At 46.3% G+C, this 14,387-nt stretch overlaps 1 protein-coding gene across 1 annotated transcript in view; it reads left to right on the forward strand.

Annotated features, from left to right (window-relative positions):
• The window catches only part of PAPPA (pappalysin 1), a 190,509-nt gene that overhangs the window by 86,903 nt on the left and 89,219 nt on the right, over positions 1 to 14,387 (forward strand). Inside the window, exons 9-10 of the mRNA XM_018576975.1 lie at positions 977 to 1,098; positions 6,582 to 7,077. Coding sequence (XP_018432477.1) covers positions 977 to 1,098; positions 6,582 to 7,077 — 618 coding nt within the window. The remainder of the gene's footprint in view (positions 1 to 976; positions 1,099 to 6,581; positions 7,078 to 14,387) is intronic.

Here is a 14,387-nt window from a genome sequence, read left to right on the forward strand (position 1 = left end):
TGTAAGCTGATGCCCCCCCCCATGTTATGAAGATGAGGGGCTGTTCTATAGTCCTGACACACTTTTTGTCTTATGGTGACAGAGTCCTCCATACTGTATATACAGTGCATACAGTGAGTGAGCGTTGTCGCCCTAGGACAGGAAGTGTGTTTTTGGCATATTCACCTGGTGAAAAAAATAGGGAAAAAAACCTAAAAAAGGAAACAAATGCAGCTACCATATTTAATGAAGAACTTCAGCTATGCAAAAAGTTACTTGCAATAGTGCAACCCCCGCACTGCAAAGATTAAGTGCTTGTTTTTCTCTATGGGGCTCAGAATATACACAGCCGATTCTGGTCCCGCCAGGCTGCTAGCACAGTCCCCACAGCGTCCCCCAGGGCTCCGGCAGTCTAAGTACCTGTGACATCATCACGTCTAATGCCATCCATTCTCTGGCATTAGCCATGAGGGCATTTCACAGCTGGAGCAGAGGGGAAGAGATGGGCCCTCAAGGGTTCACTGTTTGCCTAACTAGACCCAGGGCTGGATTTACTACTCTCCCTGCTGCCCCAAGGCCAGGTTCCTCAATACACCCCCCTCCCCACCAACCGCCCCACCCCCATGGAGAATGGAAACCAGATGACGGGGGCAGCAGGGTTAGTTTTAATTTTTTTTCATTGTTTCTTTGTTTTTTTTAAAGACTTTTTTAATTTTTACATTTTTATTTATCACCACCCGTTACCCTAAGGAGAACTATGGGGAAAAGCACTGACCCCATAGTTCTCCTTTAAGTTTTTGCTCTTAGGTTTAGATTTACTTTAATGTATTGGAAAACACCAGGTATTAAAAACACAACAAGGGCAATGGGAAGCCATTACTACCTTACTAAACGATATAAGCAATGGGCCTGTTTAGCTAATGTAGCCTGTTTAAGGAAAGGTTTATGTACGTGATAAATGTAATAATAAGATGGGTGTCATTTCTTCTTTCATTAGAGATTTGGGATCAGCCTGTCATTTGTGTGTCGAGAAAAGGCACTTGGTCCAGTACGCTTCCAATGCATCTTCCCCAGTGCCATGCAGCCCCTCTGGGCATTGGAGTCCAAGGGAGGCTGAAGGTAAGAGTAATGTATATCAGACTATCAATCCAACATGTGAATGACGTATCATTAATGTTATATTTAACACCATTGAAATATATACACTATGGGGTCTATTCACAAAGCTGCCGAAGGATCTGGCCGTAGCTTCGGCCGATCCTACAAAGGTTTGTTGACATCATCATCATACCTGTGTGAACGTGTTGGACATCCCATTGCGAAACCATGGGCATTAGCATGGAGTTGCCCCTCTTTGCACTCTCCTAGGAAGGCTTTCCACAAGGTTTTTGAGGAAGCCAGTGGGAGTTTGTGCCTGTTTAGTCAAGTTACAGATGATGAATGAAAAGATCTGGCTCGCAACTGGAGGTAACTCTCATCGCACCCTCAGAGAAGCCACCAGTCTGAGGAACCAGCACCTTAGTCATCACCCTTAGAAGTTTAACATCCTGGAACCTCCAAAACGTCTCGCCTAGCCCCCAAACAGTTTCACAGCATATGCCGAGGTACATCAATAAGATCCCTGAAGAAGGGTGAGCCTAAAGCCCCCCAAAATTCATCTTACCAGTCATCAATAAACTGAGCTTTACACGTGTATGACTCTTACCTAACGGGGATCCTCATCGCACCCTCAGAGAAGCCACCAGTCTGAAGAACCAGCACCTTACTCGTCACCCTTAGAAGTTTAGCATCCTGGAATCTCCAAAACGTCTCATCTAACCCCTAATTAAAGATTTGAAAGCCAGTGCCCTGAGGTGCCTACAAAATGTATGCCATGGTTTTCCAGCATATTGGGTTTAGAACATATCCTTCCACCCGACTGAGTTTCTTTTTAAATTTTTCACTATAGTTGAGAAGTGTCTTAGTTTAACCCATTCTCCCTAAAAAGTATTTTTAGGATCTTCTTCAGAGAGGGTTTAATTAACGCAGAGGTATCTTCTCTACAGATTTTGTCTGCAGCACCATCTGCTGGTGGCATATCATTTATGTTACCCATAAACATGAGATAATCGCCTCTCGACTGGGTTGATTGTGAATGGATTGAGTGACAGCTGTTATGTCTATCTGACCAATCATTTTTAGGGGTGAGGTTTTTTTTGTTGCCACGCAATGCCACAACATATATATATATACACTGAGTGGCCAGATTATTATGACCACCCCATCAGTACTTCGTTGGGCCACGAGATGACTCCACGAGATGACTTCGTTAGGCCGCCCCGTGACTCCACGAGATGGTGAAAGGTGATGCGAAATATATAAAAACATAGGCTATGCAATCCATTACCATTAGATGCCAATAGATACCATTCTATGATCTCGCTTTGGTTTTGCCGTCTGACTTTTACGCGCTGCCATAGTTATTCTGTCTCAATCGCTTAAACTATTCGGTTAGAATGCACAAATTTTTTGATGCTATTTAAAAGCAGTTACGGCATTTTCGGTAAAAGACGTCATGCTGCATTAAAACCAGCGATTCCCCTAATTGCCGCGGACAAATGGATCCGTTTTAGACTGTTTGTCTGAAATCCATATTGCAGCTAATTGAAATTTACAGAGACGTAACAGTAACTGAATTATTTTTAGAATCAATAACAGCAATCAAAGAAGACACTACGGTCTTATCTATATTTGTAAGCCCTTGTTAGTCATCTCTGTCTCCTGAATGTATTTTGACATGACTCATATGTACTGTAACTCCGCACATTGTGTTATGAATGTATGTTAAAGCTCGACTCCAGCCAAGAAGCTAAATACACGGATTAAAATACACGTAATAGTGCGGTTTTCCCTGATTTGTTTTTCTGCCCATGCAGTCCTGAAATTTACAAGCTCTGCCCAACAGCACGGTCCTGTCTGGCAGGAGAGGGAACCGGATCTTTCTCTGCTGCAGTATTAGTCGCTTTCCCACCCCCACCCTTTGACTGGACAATGAAAAGAGAAGCAGCACAGTCATGAGCTCATCTCTTTGTCTCTCTCCTCTCTGTTTCCGATCGGCATTCTGCTTGCACTGCAACACACCTCATTGGCTTCATTTGCTGCTTCTCCCTTCACCTTGTCTAAGCTCTGCTTTACAGGGACTGCAGGAGACTGATGCCAGGTTAGTGATGAGCAAACCAGGCAACGTTGGGTTCTCATTGGCAGCTTTTTGGCTCTTTTCATTGGCTTCATTTGCTGCTTCTCCCTTCACCTTGCCTAAGCTCTGCTGTACAGGGACTGCAGGAGACTGATACCAGCATAGTGATGAGCAAACCAAGCAACGTTGGGTTCTCATTGGCGGCTTTTGGCTCTTCTCATTGGCTTCTTTTGCTGCTTCTCCCTTCACCTTGTCTGAGCTCTTCAGTACAGGGACTGCAGGAGACTGATGCCGGGTTAGTGATTAGCAAACCAAGCAAATTTCAAAAATCAGCAAACCCCGAGCACAGCACCCAAACCACATTAACGTCTATGGGAGCCGAATCCTATCATTTTTGTCTGGCCTTTTCAAGACCAGTTGGTTAGAAAAAAGCATGAGCACTTCCATAGAGGACATGTACCATTGCAGAAAAAAACAAAACATACTTTTTCTTCTCAGTGAAGGGTACTGTTACAGCATATGTAGGCATGTTAGACAAGTTGCTCTTCCAGTGTTGTGGTCACAGTTTGGTGAAGGCCCTTTTTCTGTTCCACAATGACTGTCCCCTGTGTACCAAGCCAGCTCCATAAAGTCACGGTTTGGTGTTGGGGAACTCAAGTGTTCTGCACAGAGCCCTGACCTCAACCCTACGGAGCACCTTTGGGATGAAATGGAGATGGTGAGCCAGGTCTTCTCATCCAGCATCAATACCTGACCTCACAAATGGCCACAAATTCCCAAAGACACACCCCAAAATCGTGTGGAAGACCTTCCCAGAAGAGTGTTAGCAGTATATGGGAGACAACTCCATTTTAATGTCCAAGCTCTATCAAGACATGGTATGACCAGTTTGGTGCGGAGAAAATTAGGTGTCCTGCAGAGAGCCCTGACCTCAACCCTACTGAACATGGCTGTACCCTGTGAACAAAGCCAGCTCCATAAAGACATGGTTTGACCTGTTTGATGTGGAGGAACTTGTGTGTCCTTCACAGAGCCCTGACCTCAACCCTACTGAACATGACTGTACCCTGTGAACAAAGCCAGCTCCATAAAGACATGGTTTGACTTGTTTGATGTGGAGGAACTTATGTGTCCTTCAAAGAGTCCTGACCTCAACCCTACTGAACATGACTACCCTGTGAACAAGCCAGCTCCATAAAGACATGGTTTGACTTGTTTGATGTGGATGAACTTATGTATCCTTCAAAGAGTCCTGACTTCAACCCAACTGAACATGACTGTCCTGTGCTTCCAAAGCCAGCGCCATAAAGACATGGCTTGAACAGTTTCATGTGGAGAAACTTGAGTATCATGCACAGAGCCCTGACCTCAACCCTTGGGATAAATTGGAATGCCACTTGTGAACCAGGTCTTTTCTTCCAACATAAGTACCTTACTTCAGAATTGGCTGAATGGAAACCAATTCCCACAGACATTGAAAGATTTTGCGGCGCTAAATCCCCTATAGTGCTTATAACTAAATTAATACACACTTTCCTTTTAATTTAGTTATAAGCACTATAGGGAATTAAGCGCCGCAAAATATTTAAATATCTTCTTGGGGCTTTTCAGTCTGCTATTGTGGCAGCTTTATTTCCCAGATTTCTAATATTGTTTCATTATCCACAAGCGCAGATCAACAGCTTCTAATTCCCACAGACACACTTTAAAAATATTCTGCAAAAACCTTCCCAGAAGAGTGGAGGCCAACTCCATATTAAAGCCCATGGTTTTGGCATGGGATGTCCAGCAAAGCTCATATAGCTGTAATTGTTATTAGTACACAAACATTTTTTCCACACGGTGCGATTGTTGATCTATAGGGACCACATTTTTTTTAAGTGTCCAATTTAGAAGTAAAGTAAGACATTTTGTTCCATTTGATTTTCTCCAGAAGATGATGGAAGAAAGTTTCCACGACTACACAGGTATGTGCTAAGAAATGATAAGTATATGTTCCCAGTGTTGGGATTCTTTCACAATAAGAGCCAACCATGGTTTGTGTTGAATGGTTTAAAAGAAAAAAGCAGATAACAGCTGAAAGCAAGTGGCCTAGAAGTGGGAAACCACACCATGAATCCACCACCACCACCAGTTACATCCTCAAATTTACCTATTGTACACTATAGACATGTTTGATTAATTCATGCCCATATTGGGATCTTATTAATAGTTAACTATTAATAAGATCCCAATATGGACTGGGATTCATATTGTCATCTAAGGTTCACATGAATGGTTCACTACAGCACATGTTGCTGATTGATGCTGTTGTTTACTACTCACCTAAGGAAGCAGCAGATTGAATAGTTTCTGCGGAACACGTTGAGTTTTGTCTCGATCACCGAGAGTACCAGCATTCAACATATCTCGATATATATGAACTGTATGCATGCATATAACCTATGGACATAGCTTTCGAGATAGTATTTACTGTGACCTCTGCTGGCCCAGTTGACAAATGAGACAGTCTCTCAGGATGTGTGTTTGATCCGGCAACATTTGCTGTATACGTCTCATAGCATGATGTGTTTAGAACAGGGGAGCCCACAATTTTTGTGTTAAGATCTACTTTTTGAAGGACGAGCTACATGAGATCTACCAATGGAAAAAAAAACCTCCCTCTCTCTCTCTCCCCTGGCTGTCTCTCCTCGCTCTCCTGGCTGTCTTTGCTCGCTCTCCTGGCTGTCTATCCTCGCTTTCCTGGCTGTCTCTCCTTGCTCATCCTCCTGGCTGTCTCTCCATGCTCATCCTCCTGGCTGTCTCTCCTCACTCTCTCCTGGCTGTCATTCCTCTTTTTCTCTCCTGGCTGTCTCTCTTCGCTATCTTGGCTGTCTCTCCTTGCTCTCTCCCCTGGCTGTCTCTCCTTGCTCTATCTCCTGGCTGTCTCTCCTCTCTCTCTCTTTCCTGGCTGTCTCTCCTTGCTCTCCCTGTCTGTCTCTCCCCGCTCTGTTTCCTGGCTCACCTTGCTGTATTTTGCAAACAGTGCAGTGCTACAGGCTGTGTATACTAATATTCTTTGATGTAATGCATGGCACTACAACCACCAGTATCCACAAGAAAGGTGTCGGGGAGCTCGGCTCAGCAGACTCCGGCTAATAAGTAATCATGTGCGCACAGCTAAATAAATATACCAAAATGGAATAATGGGGCCGCCATTCACACCCTTCCTGATCTACCAGCATCAGCTTTGAGAGCTACTGCTAGATCACCATCTACCTAATGGGCACCCCTGGTTTAGAAGATATTGCATATGGGTATCATTCAAGTCCGCCATGGTTTTACTCATATTCAATAATTTTTGGATGTGGTCTACCCTATTTGATTGTTTATTACACTGAGAAATTAGTTTGCAGTATATCTTACTTGAGGCTTCTGTGTATTTTAGGACGCCCGGACGTGGAACAGCCATGTGAAACAAGTGTCCGTACATGGAGTCCTGGAGCCAACGACAACTCTGTCCCTCCTGCCTGCACTGAATCTCTTGGATGCTATCTGCAGCTGGAGTTTTTATATCCGGTGATCCCGCAAACCCTTACAATCTGGGTGACCTTTATTACTACAGAATCTGACACAAATGGAGCTGAGGTGGATGTCCGAATCCTCCTAGTCAATGGGGAGATTTTGCACTTGGGACCTCAGAACATCTTCTGTGACGTTCCACTAACAATTAAGCTGGATTACATTACGGTAGAGATGTATGGTATCCAGATCCACACCAAGGACAACCAAATGGAGATTGATGCAGCTATGATCACTTCAGTGCCTAACTGTCCTCTGTGTGCCAACTGCAAGCCCATTCATTACAAGGTTCTTCGAGACCCACCTTTTGAAGAGGCCTCACAGTCTAAGATCTCTAGTCACCACAGGCGATTTATAGACACGTAAGTTTTTGTTTCCCATGCGCGACGCAATAACTGTTCTCTTACATGCCAATCTAACAAATATACCATATGACCAAACATCTAGGGACATCTCTCCAAATGATTTAGTTTAGGTGTTGCCAGTGAAGGGTACTATTGATGCTACAGCATACACTAGGTCACTAGGGAGATTTCCTTGACCAAGGTACACTAGGTCATAGCATGGTTTTGCCATGACCGTGCGCTTGTATATAAAGCTACGTTCATGAAGACTCAGTTTGACAAGTTTGGTGTGGAGCAATTTAGGGACCTGTACAGAGACCAGGTCTTCTCCTTAATTCCTGACCTTACAAATGCTCCTTTAGCTAAATGGGAACAAATGTTCGGACGCACTCCGAAATCTTGTAAGAAACCTTCCCAGAAGAGTGGAGGCTGTTACAGCTGCAAAGGTGGGCTCAACTCCATATTAATTGCCAAGATTTTAGTTATGATGGTCAGGCGTCCACAAACGTGTGGCCATATTGTTCATTGCGTAATATGCTGGTGGTGTTCTTAACTGCATCATACTTATCGTATAAGCAGCCTTCTAGGGTGTTTAAGGGGCTGAAATGGACCCAATACTGGATCCCGATTTCAAATCCTCCCTGTACAAGCTTTGGACAGTTTCAGATTGGCAACACCCGTAGAACAGAGGGTATTCACCTGTCCGATATTGGTTACATCACATCTGATGCATTTGATAGGGAAGCTAGAGGTGATGTTGTGATATGGCTTATGGCAATCCCCTTTCTGAGGCTCGGTTTGACCTTCAGCAAGTCGCCTTCACCACGTCTAGATGCCTAAATGCATTTAGTTGCTGCCAAGTGATTGGCTGATCAGCTATTTGTGTAAGGTCTCATTCACACGGGAAACGGCCGGCACGTACAGGTCCCTGCTGCGTGCATGGCCGTATAGGGCAGCTCCCGGGAAGGACAGGCGCTTTAGTACGCAGCCCCTGTCCTTCTCTATGGGAGCACGCGGCTGTACGCTGCCCTCACTCACCCAGAGTGCAGGTCTGTATGGGTGCGGGTTTCCCGGTGTAACGTACCCCCTAATCCTCTATGTTACGGTTCTCAGCTGGTTCAATACAAGCTAGTAGGAATACAGTCCCTAGGTACTCGGTTTGTAGTCAGAGAGAGAGTCAATCAATCAAGCGGTATAAGATTGCGGTTGTGAAAATCCCATTATAGGGTACTTGCGTTTGAAGATCCAGACAAGGTATGGAGGCGAGCTGGCCCTGAGAAGGAGGTCCCAGGTAGTCTGGTTCCAGGATTGCAGGTTAAGGTGAGTAGAGGCGTCGGGGGGCTACAGGGCGCTAGGTCCTCAATTGTGGAACGCCGCATCAGCCTCATGTACTGCCTTAAATAGCCCGCGATCACGGAGGTGGGACGCGCGGAAACGCCCGGCGGCTTCTGCGTTCCACCCTGGAACGCAACGCGTCACGTCCCACGGGGAGGAGCCGTAGAGACTCTCCCCTTAGCATCGCGCTCCAGCGTGGAACGCACGCGGGAACCCCCCGTAGGTCTTACACCCGGCTCGGATCCATCCTGTCAGCGTACAAGTACGTGCACCCGCACGAGCGTGCAGGGCGGGTGAGCATAGGGCCTGCGTACGGCCGCGTATTCCCATAGAGAAGGACAGGTTGCTGCGTACTAATCACACGGGAGCTGCATGTGCCGGCCGTTTCCCGTGTGAATACGGCCGCACAAGCCATTGAACAGGTGTACCTAATAAAGTGGCCGGTGAGTGTATGTCAGCCAGCACTGTAAGCGTAGTAACCCGTAATAGATAAATAAATCATAGACAGAATAATTCCCGTTTGCATATCATCTCATTAAAAAAAAAACACCATAAAATCCGGAATGCGAGAAGTTACAATGAACCTAAAATGCAAATAATTAGTTTTATAGTTCGGAAAGCCTCTCATTGGTAATCCCGTGTATCCCAGGATGAATTTCATTAACAATGTATCAGTTCGGATTTCTTCTGCTCCGTATTATTCTTCTTTTGTCTGACGAGTCGCTCTTGTACAAGCTTGACCTGTTTGAAAGGATTTCCGATACCCATCCAGGCCTGTTTTATAAGCATCCAAATGTAACTCTCAAAACTAATTAAGGTCTAAGCCGCGATCCAACAATGCCCTGTAATGAGATAATGGTCCCAAATCTTTCATTTAAGTCTTTCTTTTTTTTTTATGAAAAGACTTAAAGCTAAAAGGAAATTTGCATAAATGTTTTACTTCCTCGTTTCCTCCTCTCTCCGCCCTCGTCAGGATGATCATTCAATTTTTTAAAGGAGAGCGAACACATACCGTGAGAATCCACATACTGGATTCCCCCCTCCCCGCTCCGATCCGCCAGCGCTGACTGGCAGATCGGACAAGGGAGGGGGCGGGTACAGCTGGCGAGCCAGCTGTCACTCACGCAGCTGGGCGGATCCCGGCACAATTGTCGGGATCCGCTTCAGCATGCGGCGTCTCAGAATACCGCGAGCTGTAGCTCCCTATATACTGAGCTTAGGGTGACGGGAGTACGCTAGTTTTTGTCCTCCCGTTACCCTAAGGAGAACTATGGGGAAAAGCCCTGACCCCATAGTTCTCCTTTAATCTATTTTTCAGAACGTTGTCATCATGCCTCACTGTATACAGTTTTGTTAGGCAAACCAGTTTTGTGAATCTGTTTCCTACCTGGAGCCTGCAAATCAACCTACCATGTGAGCGCCTTCAGTTGGGCATTGGCCAACTCAAGGATCAAGGCAAGGATCAGCCAGGAGAGAGAGCGAGGAGAGACAGCCAAGGGAGAGTGATGAGAGACAGCTAGGAGAGAGAGTGAGTAGAGACAGCCAGTAGAGAGAGAGAAGAGACTGCCAGGAGAGAGAGCAAAGAGAGACAGCCAGGGGAGAAAGTGAAAAGAGACAGCGAGGAGAGACAGCCAAGGGAGAGTGATGAGAGACAGCTAGGAGAGAGAGTGAGTAGAGACAGCCAGTAGAGAGAGAGAAGAGACTGCCAGGAGAGAGAGCAAAGAGAGACAGCCAGGGGAGAAAGTGAAAAGAGACAGCCAGGAGAGAGAGCGGGGAGAGACAGCCAAGGGAGAGTGATGAGAGACAGCTGCGAGAGAGAGTGAGTAGAGACAACCAGTGGAGAGAGAGGACAGACAGCCAGGGGAGATAGTGAAAAGAGACCGCCAGGAGAGAAAGCGAGGAGAGACACCCAAGGGATAGAGAGGAAAGACAGCCAGGAGAGAGTGGAGAGAGACAGCCAGAGGAGAGAGAGAAGAGACAGCCAGGAGAGAGAGAGAGTGAGAGGAGAGACAGCCAGGAGAGAGTGAGAGGAGAGACAGCCAGGAGAGAGAGTGAGAGGAGAGAGAGCCAGGAGGGAGTGAGAGGAGAGACAGCCAGGCCTCCCACCATGTGCTATGGTTCCTCCCACTGGCCCCTACCTTACTGCAGGATATAGTAGTGACATAGGGGGCTGTCTTATAGAACCATAGAGTGCAGTGGAAATAGGATGCAGGCAAATATTGCTGGTGATGAGGTCTCTTTAATAGAATAAAACAAAGGGGCCTCTCACATTGATGGTGTCATTGACGTTCTGTCCTTAAATGACCTCTACGGGGATGAGCTTGAAACAAAGAGTACACTTAATCCATGCATTACCCTTTGGGGCCTCCTTTTCCTCCTGTCATAATAACCGGAATGAATGTGCACCCGGCGATGGGAACGTCTTCTCTGATACAGATTTTCCCATGTAGCATAGCTTCCACACTTTGCACAGTTCCTGCTGAAGTCAGATAAACTTTTATTTTCCCGGGGCACATTTTTCTTGAATGGTCCAAAGAAAATTGAACTTGGACTCCGGACAAATAGCTGGAGACTCAGATGAAATACATATATGGGAGCTCATTTACCCACCAAAGGAGTTGTATTGCTGTCCATCCAGAGATTTACACAGCTCTGCCACACAGCACACCCCTATCTGGCAGGGGACCTGATTTTCGTCTATTGCAATCAGGTAACACTTAGAGGTCTTCTCCCTCTTCCAGCCTGTGACTGGGCAAAAGGAGAACTGATGGGCTCAGATCTCCGTCAATCTGCTTTCTACAGTTTGGCCCCTGAGAACACTATAGCTACCATGGGATGAATATAAATCTTGTGCGGAACCTCTGGAGAACCCTCATGGAACCCAAGGGGAGCCTTTGGGAGTCATGCCTTTGTCTGTTAGAGTCATGCAATGCCCCATGGGACTTGTAGTGTCACCACAACTGGAGTGCCAAGGTTTCCTACCTCTCATCCATAGTCTAAAACCAGGATTTCTCAACCAGGGTTCTACAGAACACGTGAGTTCTATGAGAGTTCTATGAGAGGTCTCCAGGGGTTCTGCCATAGCAGCTGATTTATATTCATCCCATGATACCTCTAGTGTTCCTCGGTGGCTACCACTGACTGAGTACCGCTGAGCCGATTGGTGTCAGCCTCGATGGTACGCTTAAAGTTCCAGCTGTTAAGGTCACCACACTGAGCCAGCAGAACAGGACAAAAGTGGCTGGTCTACCCCGGGAACCTTCAGCCTGCAGAAGATACGTCAGAATGACCATATAAGGCAAAGTGAGCAAATTGTGACACCATATTTACCGTGCCGTGAGCTGCAGATCAGAAGATTAGTTTAGGGGTTCCCAGAGAAGTGGCTCCTCTCCGATATTTCATGGAATCTATATCTGGGGTGGATGAGGAGAATGGAGAGAATGTGGAATCTTCTTCTGTAGTTTTATTATTAGTTCTCTAATGGCATCTAGCTTCTCCTCTAGATCATCCTTTTTTAACGTGGGCTCTGTGGAACCCTAGGTAACCCTAGGGACTCCTTGGCAGATGACACTTTCAGCCCCTCTGAAATCATGTCAAGTGATGGAACTAAAGATGTAACTAGGGGTTAGATATCCCCCAATGATAGCTATCTAGAGGGGCATTCTTCCCCCTGAGCACTGTTCCCGCTGACTACCAGCATCAGGTCTCCTACTGAGCACAAGTGTAAGTGGACCCCTCTCCCAAAGACCAGCTATGTAAAGGGATCCTCTTTCTACTGACCAGCAATCTAAGGGGCTCTTCACCAGTGACCACCAATCTAAGGAGCCCTTCTTCACTGACCAACAGTCTAAAGGTGTACTTTACTGACCACCAGGAACGAGAGGACTTAACTCACCACCAATATAAGGATCCCTTCTCCACTAACCACTAATCTAAGGAGCCCTTCTCTACCAGCCACCGATCCAAGAGAGCTCTTTGAAGACCACCAGTAGAGAGAACACTTAACTGACCACCAATATAAGGAAGCTCTTAACTGACCGCCAATGTAAGGAGCCATACACGACTGACCACTAATATAAGGGAGTTCGTTACTAACCACCAGTACAGAGAGCACTTAACTGACCACCAATGTAAGGAGTCCTTCTCCACTGACCACCACTCTAAGGAGCCCTTCTTCACTGACCTAAGGAAGGTCTTTACTGACCACCAATGTAAGGAGTCCTTCTCCACTGACCAACAATCTAAGGAACCCTTCTCTATTGACCTAAGGAAGGTCTTTACTGTCCAACCATAAAGAGAGCACTTAACTGACCACCAATATAAGGGAGGTCTTTACTGACCACCAATGTAAGGAGCCCTTCTCCATGGATCACCCATCCTTAGGAGCCCTTCTCCACTGACCCCTAATCTAAGGAACCCTTCTCCACTGACCCCCAATATAAGGGAGCTCTTTACTGACCACCAATGTAAGGGAGCTCATCAATCTGAGGAGTCCATCTCCACTGACCACCAATCTAAGGGAGCTCTTCAATGACCACCAATGTAAAGGGGCACTTACCATCATCCATCAATGTGAGGGAGCACTACAGTTTTCACTGTCTGCATTTCTTTTCTGGCTATTATTATTATTATTTTATTTAGTTTTATTATTATTATAATTTTTTATTATTATTATTATACAATTCCCTCAGACCGTTATTCTATTTTGACTGTGTTGACCACGTGCAGCGCGTGAGAACAATTCCATTCTGCCCGTGCGCCTTGTAATTAATATTTCGGGAAATTTCATAACATTTTCTCTTTTTTTTATTTGTACTTTTTTTCTAACCAAGTGTGATTATTATTTTATTTTTTTTCAAGTTTGAATGTTCCTTGAACCATTGCGTAATTATTTTACTGCACGGAGCTGCCATCAGGACATTTAACCAGCTCTTAAAACCCGAACTTCACGCAAACAGCTAAATACGCATTCGAAACACATGTACGGCGGCTGATTTTCCTGCCAAAAAGGGATTTGGATTCTTTAGCCATCCCGCCCTGTGATTTAGAAAGCTCTGCTCTACAGCACGCCCCTGACCGGCAGGGCAAGAGCAGGGCCTCAGGCGACACACCTCATTGGGTCACGTGATGCGGCACATGCACCAGCCGCGTGTGCTGTTGTAATAAATACAAAGCTGCATTGATATGTGCCTTTTGTGTCAGCCTGGAGCATATAAATAAAACTTTAAATAAAAAAAAATACACCACCGGACTTGTATGTAAAAAAAAAAAGTATTTTGTTCTTCTTATTCCCCTAACATATAAGCTGTCAGGGTACCAGGGGTCTTACCGCTCCTCAGGGTTGCCATGTGCGGCAGAGGGCATGGGTTCTCCTTCCTGGCAGGACTCCTGGAGCCAGGGTTGCGGGGTGCGCATGCGCAAAATCCGGGGCAGGTGCGCGCAATGCGCGGTGGACAGGCGTAGTGCGCCTGCGCTCATTACAGCTGTCAGGTGTGGGCGTTGCTGGGGTGAGTTCCCAGCACACACCCTCTGCCTTTCTCTTGCCATTGGCTCCTGGATGGAGAAGCTTCCTGGTTGCCTCGGCAACCAGGGGGTGGTCTTAGTTCCCCACTGGGTATAAAAGCCCAGTCAGAGCAATGGCTCATTGCTGAGTTAGTCTACCTATATGGTGCAACGCCTAACCTCCTGTGTTTACTGCTATTTCCTAAACCCCACACCTGACTTCCTGTTGCTGACTCTTTGGCCCGCCTTCCCGTTCTTGAACCCCGCTGCCTGCCTCGACCCGGACTGGACTTTGACTTCGACCTTGGGTTGCCCCTTTTGTACCTCGATCTGGGACTACGACCCGTTCCTGCCAGTGGGTTCCGCTTCCTGGCTCAGGCCGACGATTACCTCCTGACTACGGTATGTGGTCCCCGCCTCTAGATCTCAGGACATCTGGGCCCATCTTCCTAACTTCACGTGCTTCGACTTCTAGGTTCTTTACCATCTGC

This window comes from Nanorana parkeri, unplaced genomic scaffold (genome assembly GCF_000935625.1).
Source record: "Nanorana parkeri isolate BGI_ZX_2015 unplaced genomic scaffold, ASM93562v1 scaffold81, whole genome shotgun sequence".
Classification (NCBI taxonomy): domain Eukaryota; kingdom Metazoa; phylum Chordata; class Amphibia; order Anura; family Dicroglossidae; genus Nanorana; species Nanorana parkeri.